Source organism: Cheilinus undulatus, linkage group 11 (genome assembly GCF_018320785.1).
Source record: "Cheilinus undulatus linkage group 11, ASM1832078v1, whole genome shotgun sequence".
Taxonomy (NCBI): domain Eukaryota; kingdom Metazoa; phylum Chordata; class Actinopteri; order Labriformes; family Labridae; genus Cheilinus; species Cheilinus undulatus.
In genome coordinates this window covers 21,526,473-21,537,820 of record NC_054875.1, presented here as the reverse complement: position 1 = coordinate 21,537,820, position 11,348 = coordinate 21,526,473, and the positions used below count along the sequence as shown (strand labels likewise).

Here is an 11,348-nt window from a genome sequence, read left to right as displayed (position 1 = left end):
TTGAGACACATTGTTGAGTTAATTAAATGGTGTATATCTATGTTTCCTCGCTAGGCGGCGCTCTTTGCGGTGACCCGGTGTGTTGCGGTGACAGCGGTGCGGGGAGCGGTGTAGAAATCCTGCAGTGTGGCGTCACGGTCGAAAAAAAAGGGTGACCCCACCCACTTCCGATCCTGAGAATCACTATTCGCTATGCGGTACATTAGTCATCGATACGTCCTCGCTGATTGGTCCGTCGTGTTGTCCGTCAGCGTGGTCGTAAGGGAGTTGACGTAATCTCTTCGGTAAATCAAGGCTATCTATCAATTCTTTTTTTCGTTTGTGTGCAGATAGACGTCCGCCTTGTATCTCAACCGGAAAATAGCCTCATCAAGGAGTCGCCGGTGCAATTGAAGCTCCATTCGGCGGAGGAAACCGCTATAATGGGCGTTCATCACAAATGTGGACTTAAAAACAGTTTTCGTGCTCGCGGATTTAGATAAAAAACAACACATCTTAACGCCCGCTAGCTAACGTCGCTCCTCTGCTCTGATCACGCCGAGGGTCTTTAAACGTGAGTAAAACGACTAAATATTATCTTTAATCATACGGCTGGTGGCTTTTGTACAATGGTTGTGTATCACAGAGGAAATCTTGGCAGTTGTTGGCTACTGCTTAAGGTTGTTTCATCTGCTAGCGTGTATCACAGACGTGCCAGTGTCTTCACTGTATTTTTCCGTTATATAGTCCTGAATGCGATAACAGCTCTTAGGTTAAATATATATTTCTTTTGTAAATTGAAACACAACATATATTTATATATAATAAGCTTAGTTTTAATGTATTTAGCAATTATGTCCGCGAGACAGACACCGGAGGGTCGCTTTCAGTCTCGTGCGTTAAACTGAAGTGACAGCAGGGTATATTTCATGGCCGTCTGACGTAAGTTTACAATTAAAGGAGCCGGTTTATATCTATTAGATTACGATCTGAACGTTTTAACGTCGTTGTTGTTATCTTGAATACCCAAACTCATCCATCCAGGTTACATACGGTACAATGCGTCGAGCCCGTACCGCTAAAATAAACATGCAACTCCTCCCTGCACACTAAATAACATGCAGCAGCAGAGGATTGGCCTACTTCCCAACGTTTGCAAATGTATTTTTTAGAAACAAAATTTAAGCTCTTCGTCTGAATTGAGTAATCACTGTTAGATGTAACACACAGGCCTGCTCACTGCCCCGCTGTAGCCTACACAAAATTGGGTAGATAGAATTTCATGGGCGTATGCTTTAGCAAGTATGGCTGACTGCAAGGACATGGAAAAACATCAGATGCTAGACATATGTAGTGAGCGGACGCGGGATGTATGGCTCCAGCTGACTGTAAACACCATGACTGTAAACACCATGCAAAAAAATAAGAAAATAAAATACAATTATGTGCAGCCAAGTCATTGCATGCATATTCATACCTGTTTTCATGAGTCGTTTTTTTTACACATGCGCCATAGATTTTTAAATGAAATAAGTAATCTAATCTTTTAATTGACTGTTTAATGTCTGAGTGGCTGCTGTTTACATAATATTTGGACCTAAATGGTTTTTGTCCGCCATATTTGTTTTAGGCTGTTGTGACCTGAAATTGGGAGGGGTTGTGCTTTCATTGTGCTTTTTCTACATTTTGTGATTAAAGATTCTGCACAGTGTCTTGGTTGCAGGTCTTTTATTTTACAGTTAGACAAATGTAGCTTTTTTCCTGATAATTGAATGTTTATTATCATTATTCAGAAGCAGTTTAAACCATGCTTTTTTGTGTTGACTTCAGGAGGGACATAAGCAGAAACTTAAGGGGGAAACAAGTCTAAGCTGCAACCATGTCTGGGGCATCTGTAAAAGTCGCCGTCCGTGTACGGCCCTTCAACTCCAGGGAGATGAGCAAGGACTCAAAATGTATCATTCAGATGCAAGGGAACACTACAAGTAAGTAGTCTTCTTATACACACACAGATACACACACAATTGAAGCCAATTTTGAATGTATGCAGGCCTCACTGCTAAGGAAAGTTTTGGTATACCACCCATGTCCCTGCATAGTCTTCCATCAGGAGTCTTGGCTGAGAACAGTAGAATGAGCACACTGAATAGTCGACGGTTGGGGACAAACAGAGTGAAAGAGAATAAAAGGCTTACAGAGTGAAATTCCTCCTCCTCTGAAGGGGCCTGCATGCCTTGGGAGACTTTTGTGTGAGAAACGCTGAGTTGGATCATACTGGGAGACCCAGGGGTCACCACACAGCATGGCCTGTTCATACCCCTTCCCATTCATCAAGGCTTTTTATCACACAGTTGGTGTGTTCAAATACATGTGCTATTACTATGTAGTTTATGGTTATATTATCTCTTACTATACACAAACAGTTTGAATAAGTTATGGCTAAGGGGTTAAGCATTTGCAGGTTTACTACTTTTATTTTGTTGTAAATTTCAGTTCAAACTTGTGTAGGCCTACATACATTCAACAACTTACTTTCTTACATTGTAGAATCAGCATATTTGCTATGCCTTTAACTAAATATAGTTGGGACCAAAAGCTAGCATTGGTTTTGTGTAAATGCACTGAAAATGTTTACAAAAACTGAAATTTAAATGGATGTTTAGTTGCCTTTACTCATGTGAAAGATGTATGACATCTGCTGCAAAAGTACTTCAAAATGTAGATTTCTTATGGAACGATTAATGTACTCACATGTACTATCCATGAAAACATACTATGTAAGTATATCTTGGAAAACTGTAAAGATTGCACCTCAGTGAATCATTGCATTATTTATATGATCATATCAACATAGTTGATAAAAACCAGGGAAGAAGCATGTTTGTAAAATACATAAGAATATATTTGAAAGAAAAATCAAGGCAAGCTGAGAAGACTTTAATGTAGTCTTGTGATTCAACCTGCCCTCTTGTGACTGTGAGTCATCAGGTGCTGTGCAGTGCTATGCTAGCTGCCTCCTTGCTCATGACTGTGTTTTGTGCCCCATTTAAACTGGCAGGTGAGCACAACAGCCCTGACAGTAGCATGAGAACATTTAATGGGGCAGTTACAGGGCAGCCTTCAAAGTCAGAAACCTGTTCTTCCAGCACACTCTCTTATTTTCTTCAAGTCTTGTCTGTCAGTCTTATGGGCTCATCAGACTAAGCCTTTATGAATCTTCCATAAGAACAAGTGTCCCTACCAGTTATGGCTCACTTGCCCTTTATCTCTCACACTCTACCAAAGAGAAGCTTTGTTTCAAATCCCCAGTTCTTTTACTCCATATCCTCTGGGTTTTCATTATGCCAATGTCACTCGGAGGTGCTGGAGGGTGACTCGTGGTTTGTAGCAGAGCTGCAGAGGAATATGCAGTGTTTTTGGGGGGGTAAGTGAGTGAGTGTGAGAGGAGGAGGAGGAGGCTGCAGTACTGCCTACTCTACCTCCTATCACATGGGCAGATTGCAGAGCAGAAAGGGAGGCTGGCAGGCGGCCATGCTCTCCCTTCATCAGGACTTTTTGCAGATGGTATGCTGAGAATGCTCTCTTTTATTTGGTTGCTGAGAGGTTGAACGGTAACCAGTTGCTCTAACTCATGCAAATTCACAACAATGCAGTCGAGATTGTTTGGCATGCAGCATGAAAGTCTGACCTCTATGCACTTATGATTTTTTTGGTTTCCTAACACCTCCTGACACATTTTGCTAAAGTCATCATAGTTCCATTTAGGTCTAAAGTTTAACAGATGCCAACAAAATTATAATATTTTCATCCAAAATGTCTATATTCACGTAAGGCTTGACCTTCTTTCCACAAGTAAGTGTTCCACAAATACATTGACATACAAGATCTATACTAGATACATTTAAGTTACTAACTAGGAAATAGGGATTCACAGACACTTTAACATGGTTGTCAGCTGTTATCGGCCCTTTTGGCAAACATCAACCCTAGGCAAATTATGTGGGCGTGAACAGATATCAGTTGCAGATGTTTATTTGTTGTGTCCTAACAATTTAATGCTGGCATTTAGCACACCAACATGCTGATTCAGAGAACAGATGTATTAATTGGCAGAAGATGTGACCTGTCTGGCAAACTCTGATCTGTTTTCATGGCAAAAACAAGAGAAAAGTTGGCATTGTGGGAGTGTAAAACCCAACGAAGTGATGAGAAAAACATTGGCCATACACCTCGATGTTTATAGTTGGAGCATCTTTACGTGGAAGAAATAAAGCAACAAAAAAGCAGGTGTCAGAAATGGTCTATACATGAATCATTACAACTTTTTCTCACTACTGAAGAATTGTTCATATGAAAATCAAATACTCACCAGTTGCCATGTTGCTATTAGCCTAAGTGTTTCCTGGATTTTTGTCTTTATCAGATGTATCTCTCAATTTAAAAAAAATTCATGCAAATATATAACACTCACTCCAGAAGCTTTTCAAAGTACATCTGCTGCATAATTGAAATAATGAAATATTTGAAAAGTTGCATCATTTAGAATCATCTGTCATATTGCTTACATCCCACTGTGTACATATGTTTATACTTCTACTATTGTGCCTGCCTTTGGTGAAAACATTTTAGTAGGACTGAGAGCTGCCCCAGTGCAACTGGATGTTTTATTGTCTCGCTTGGTCAGCGTGTAGGTGTTTGGCAGATGTGTGCATGAGGCCGTGACACTCCCCTTATTGTTGTAACTCACTCAAGGGCATTATGTGTCTGTGTGCATGTGTGTCAACAGCACAGAGAAAGAGAGAACTTGGGGGCAAGGGCAGGATATGCTGTCTCTCACTCCCCTTCTCCCTCTGTCTGTCCCTCTTTCACCATGCATGGAGAGTTGTCAAGGATAGGGTGCAGGCAGAGGGGCAGCAAATTGATTATCCAGTGTGCAGGAAATGTGTCCAAGGCCTCTGCAGGAAGGCTGGAAACAAGTGAAGGCCTCTTTCTCTAGAAGCCCTTAAACATACCAGAGCTAATGTAATTATAAAGGGGTGACGCGATGGGCCATTGCATTAGTTAGTGTTGGTGCTCCAAATGTTGAATAACCGCGAAGCCTGCCTTCATTAGGACCCTGATGTGTGCCCTGTCTTATTATGTAACCTCATGTGTTGTGCTCCCCTTTAGCCAGTGGGCACCTACTCATGTGTGTTTGGTCAAAGATGGGCGATGGATCTTGCCTAGATTTGTTGTGTTAGAGCATTTTATTCAGTTAGGTGGAACAAACATGCATCAAGATTTGCCACATGATAATCTTCTCTGCAATCAGAAAGATTTCCCATGATGACACTGCCTTTGTTATGCATTATCAAAACCTACCTTGCATATAACCATTTTCAAGAACTGCACTGATGTTGCATAACTTTACCCCTGCAGCTAAGAGCAAACAGACCGACAAATTGATAGAACAAACAAAAGGTCATGAACATATCAATTAAACCTTCACCTTTCAGATACAATTTTGCTGAGTGTCCAATCAGGGGGAGCTAAGTGGATGTTGACCTTACTAAAATCTGCAGGGAGGAATCAGCTCAGCACTAGTGTCAATTACAAGTAAGTGGAGGGTGTCACTAAAGCAGGCACAAAAGTGCACCATCACATGTAAATGAATCCTGGTTAGTGAGGGAGCTGGCAGAGCACGACGAGTAGTAATACGGGAATCATGGGTTTGGATGAAAGATGGTCATTCTGCTGTTGAACCCTGTGCAGAGTGTAGACAGGTCTGCTTGACCTGATTAGGACCAGTAATCTGCAGGCTTGCCTCAGATCGCCAAGCCCTGCCGCCATAATCCTCCTTGACCCTTGTAGGTGTGCACAGACCTACAAAGGGCCACTCTGGGTGCTACATTCCTCATCTCCTCATGCTGAGATGGTTTTAGAGTGACACCACATTTACCCACATGCACTACTTACATAGCAGACTCACACATACCAGACTGATCTCCTAATGAGGGGGGAGTACAGGCAGATGTCTGTGTCTGGTATCGGCTCATGCTGTGTCATGGGACTTTCATGCCAGAGGCGCAAATTTACGTGGAGCAGCTAAGCCAGCTTTTATTACACCTAACTATAACAGCTGGATAACAGACGGTGAATTACTGTATATCGATACTTTATGTGCTTCTTTTTATGCTAAAGTTGCACCTATTTAGTCTTTCTGTGTGAAAGCATTTGGGTTTTCTGCGAAACATTTTTATCATGATAACCAGGAAAAGACAGCGATCATGTGAGTCTGGGTGTGAGAAATTGTATCTTGAGGACCTATCACTGTCATATCCTGGGTTGTCAAGGCAACAGAAACCCTATTTTTCTGCTTCCAAAACATCTTGAATGAATCCAATAAAGACATCTCAGTACTTTCTTTTCTTCTAACACCATGTACCTTAGTTAACCCCGGCTCCTCTATTGCTGTGCAATTCTCTTCTAAGGTTCTGGTTGCAGTGATGCACAGTGGTTCAGTAGCACTGTTGCCTCACAGCATAAAGGCTCCTGGTTTGAATCTCCGTCTGTCAGGGGCCTTTCTGTGTGAAGTATGCATGCTTTCCAGTACATGTGTGGGTTCTCCAGCTTCCTCCCACAGTACAAAGACATGTTTGTTAGGCTAATTGTAGACTCTAACTTGTCTTGTATAGGTGTAAGTGTGAGTGTGCCTGTTTGTCACCATAAGTCAGCCCTGTGATTGACTGATGACCTGTCCAGGGTGTAGCACCCCTTTTGTTCAATGACAGCTGGGATCAGCTTCAGGACCCCACGACCCTGACTGAGAGAAGTGCTGTAGATAATGCGTGGGTGGATGGTTTTTTGTTTCAATGTTTAAGGGCCTGTGTCCACTGCTAGCGTTTTTTAGTGCTGACAGTGCCCAAAATGTCAGTGTCAGAGTTCCTATGGTTATGGTTGCGACGGTCCAAAACTTGACTTCTGCTTTCCTCAGCAGTATCCATAAAATTGTTTTAGATTGCTCCATTTGCTTCATGTTAGTTTTTGTTCAAGGAAATATCACAAAAACCATGAAAACAATATAAAGGAATCCTGTCCTGGCATCGGCAGAAGGTGTAGACCTGGAGATTTTACCCTAGAAAAGATGAGTCAGATCAGTTTCTCTTCTGCCATTATCAGAAAGCCCAACCTTTCTTGATTTTGATTGGCCATTGAGGGAGAAGGGACATTAAGATGCATGGAGGTGTTCTAAAAGTTAATCTTTTTGTAAGCACAATGACAAAAACAGCTAATGCCAAGGTTGTTTCTTTTTTCTTTCAGCTCTAAGCACTGAAAACTAGTGATCTTCCTGGCTGTGTAACTTCCCATCCAACTAAATGCAAAATATTATTGCATAGTCTAAAGTCAAATACATTTTGTAAACCAACTTCATACTGCAGGTAAACAGTGTCACACTGTTAGTTGGTTTGCAGAATTCCATTAGCAGTGCTAGCACAGCTAGTCTTTGATCCTCTTTGCAGGTTAACGTCCACATTCCTGAGCCACTTTTTTTTAGATTAAAATGGTGCTAAACAATGCTGCCAAAGCAGTTAGTAGTTGTTTATATCGGATCAAAGAGCATTGTGACAGTGAGGCAGTAGTTATTAAGAACAACTACAGTGGCTACTAGTGGCAGGAGACTGCATTATAGTTGAGATGAAGCGTTTGGCTGGGATTGTGGGCCTGAAATGATAGAAATATTAATAATTAGTTTAGCCGAATATTCTGGTGCTGACTACAAAGGGATCTGACATTCCTATTAGAAATGCTAGACTATGGGGCGCAGATCTCTTAGTGGTTAGGTCATGCTATGTACACATGCCATGTACCTATGCACACAGGTGGCCCGAGTTCAATTCCAGCCTGTGGCTTCTTTCCTGCATGACTCTTATGACTCTGCATAACTTTTAAAAGATTGGAGACTAAAGATAAATGCTCATCTGGTTGCTATGTTTAACATTAGAAAAGCACTCAGAGAGCGCAGACCTCCGCCATCAGCCCTATCTCCCAATAGTGAAGAATCCTTTAAAAACATTCCTGGATCCAGACAGTGATCTGGATCACTCCCAAAATCTAATTCACCGATAACTCCCTCCCCGGTGAGGTGGAGACATGGTGAGGCAAAGCATTGGCTTCGCTAGGTGTGGAAGTCATGGCAGAGGGTGAATATTCCTCTATTCCTCCCAGCATTGTGAGTATTTTTGCTACAATTCGCTGTTTTTCTCTCTGTTACGTTCCGACTTGTCTCCTGGACCGGGCGTGTGTCTTTCAAACTGTATAAACTCCAAAACTTTGAATAAGTTACTCATGTCCGCCATCTCTTGGTGTAAAGTGGTAACGGCGCAGACCTCTGCCATTAGCCCTATCTCCCAATTGTACAGAATCCTTTGAAAAATTCCTGGATCCATACGGTGATCCGGATCAGTCCCAAAATCTAATCAGTTCTTCCCTATGCCATTTCTGACATTTCATGAAAATCCGTCCATGACTTTTTGAGTTATGTTGCTAGAAAACTAACAAACGAACAAACAAACAAACCCACTTGATCACATAACCTCCTTGGTGGAGGTAATGATTGGAAAGGTGGGTCTCAGTACTGAGTTTACTATTATTTAGGGCTGTCAAGTTAACGCGTTAACACTCATGATTTGTCTGGAAACCTTAACATGTTAGAACAATAATAATGCAAATGAATCATATGACCAGGTTTGACTAACTTCCTTCAGCATGGATGTTTACATACGTTGGGGTGAAGAGGTGAGAATGATGAGACAGGCCCTGGTCTGTTTTACAGCAAGTTTTGATTTAAAAATCTGCCGAATAGAAGTTAAGATAAAAGCCAAAGTTGTGTGTTAGCAAAGACGCTAACACCAGCAAAGATCAAGCTGTACTCGTTAAGCTACGCTGGAGGAGTGCAGCTGACCTGGATTTGTCAACAAAACCAAAATCACTGGGCTAACTAATGTAATAGCTAAACGGGTTGCCAAAGATTGCAGACCATCTACATGGTTGAAGAAGAGGAGCTTTAAGGCAGCATTTTACATTCACTTCACAGCAGAAGCTATTTTGTACTGATGTGCTTGTCTGGTGATTAAGTTTGCAATTTATGGAAATTATTACTCAGTGAATAAAGATAAAGTAATTTACAAGCTGTTACAATTAAGCTGAGATGTTAAATAAAGATTAAAAACTACAGTTACCATACTTGTACTTCTTTTATCTCAAACCAAGTAAACGGTAGTATATTAAATAATAATTCATCATGATTAATCACAGCGTATTATTGTGATTAACTTGATTATTTTATCAATTAACAGAAATACTTTTATAATTTTGGGCTTATGAGAGAATTTTGACAGCTCATAAACTTCTGTTGTTTTTTGAGTTCTTAAATGTATTCAGCATGAAACACTTCAATGTAAACAAACAACATTCTTTAGTTTTCTGTGTATTGTGCTTAACCACTGAATCATTACGAGGCAAAGTAAAAAGAGACAAACATATTTTGTACTTTTCCATTTGTGCTGAATCATTTTATTTGAAATTGTTTTAAGTGTTTTAGAAACCTCAACATAGCATTGCCTGAGGATCAGCTGAGTGCTGGAATTCACTTGATGTGGCATGAGGTCAGAGGGGGAAAGTGATAAATACTTCTTCCTACCAAATTGCAGTTTCAGCTTCGTTGCTGACCACTTGTGGTTTTCACTCCACAACTTATGTTGACCCTTCACCCACTACTCACCTCTTTTTTCATATGCCCATATTTAAATGCTGGAATGTCAGCCCTTCTTTTTTGTGCTGTGCCCATTACTCGAGTATCTTTTACTAGCAAACTGCTAAAGCTTTTCTATTTTATTTTCTAAAATTAGAACCTGAAAGTGTTTAGAAACATTCTTCCTACATCTCTTGAATCTCAAACATCTGGAGGGACTGTAATGGTTTACATAGTGATGATGTAACTATCAACTGTATAACTGAGGAATCTGTTGGCATTTTCCCCTGCTGACATCATAGGGCTTGGAGAGCAGCTTTGCTGCTTCAGATGTCTTTAAATAAGAGGTTTCAACAGTGACCAAAAGCAGTTTGAACCACCCCTGATGTTTTTCTTTCACATTAGGTATGCTTAAGTAAACTGACCTTTTGTCAGATCTGTAGATCAGTCTTTGCTGAGGATCTCGTACAGCTCTACAGTGCAGAATATTCAGTTATCTTTGAACACCCACCTTTTTTCAGTGAATATCTTCCATAGATCAGCTCTCTCTGTTTTATGCTTATCAGTTTTTTAAAGACACTCTTTTGTTCTACGCCTGTGATGTGGAAACTGTGGGAAGCTCTTGCAGAAAATGTGGGATACAAGAGGAGAGGATGCGATCAGACCTGACTCAAGAGAGGGGGAGGGGAGATGTAAACGCATCCACAGCAGCAGAGACAGTGAAAGTCGTGCACGAGCGCTGTTCACGTGTAAGACAGCGTGAGAGGCAGCATCACATACAGTGGCCCAGCAGGGGATGATTGGATTTTAGTCATATTGGTGGAGGCTGAGAAGTGTTTTTCATGATGTGGAGCTAGAATTAAAGAAAAAGGCAAATCATTGATGTTTTAGTGCATTGATATTTTTGGTATGGTCCTAATGTGTGTGCCTAATGCCAAGAACTGTTCCTTTCATCTCATATTTTCTTATGTATTATTGCAACACATTTTTCCAATGTACACTGCAATTTTTATTTTCATTTTCCTGTTTGATATCTTAGATTAAGACATCTAGATAATTAGTCTTGGTAGATCACCAGAAAGGAGATCTGTTTCTACAGAGATAAATTAGGACACATTGTTAAATTTGATGTATTATTCATATAATTCTCTTTGCAGCAAAGAACCCTTTAGAGAAAACAAGCATGATATTGATGCTTATAGGGACTGTTTCCTAGAAAGCTCTGCTTTGATCGGCTTCTGGCATCCAGACCAGAAAATCCATTAATGTTTGTAATATGACCAGAGCTAAGGCTAAAGTAAACGTCCGCCTGCCTTCTCACAGCAAACTGACAAAATTAGTCTGGTTAAGTGTTGTCTGGCCAAATTGCTAAACCTTGTCCTGGTTCAGCAGATAAAAAGAGATAGAAAAGGGGGATTAGGCATGTGATGTGTGTATTGGGTGTATATTTTATCATGATCTTATTGCATTGTTTCATCCCTACGTCCCTAACAATAATAATTCTTTTTCAGAATAAAGTCCTAAAGAAGTCAAAAGACATTGACACACACACATTGCACGCACATTAATGCTCACTTTTCTAATCCATTAATCTATCCATCCATTTCCTTTTTGGATGATGATCTTTAACACCCATTTG

At 40.7% G+C, this 11,348-nt stretch overlaps 1 protein-coding gene across 9 annotated transcripts in view; it reads left to right on the top strand.

The window, feature by feature from the left end:
* The first annotated feature begins 293 nt into the window (after positions 1-293).
* The window catches only part of kif1b (kinesin family member 1B), a 76,107-nt gene continuing 65,052 nt past the window's right edge, over positions 294-11,348 (top strand). For all 9 annotated transcript variants that reach the window (XM_041798979.1, XM_041798975.1, XM_041798977.1 and 6 more), the window contains exons 1-2: positions 294-553; positions 1,810-1,964. In XM_041798979.1, the coding sequence (XP_041654913.1) occupies positions 1,859-1,964 (106 nt within the window). In that variant the 5' untranslated portion in view covers positions 294-553; positions 1,810-1,858. The remainder of the gene's footprint in view (positions 554-1,809; positions 1,965-11,348) is intronic.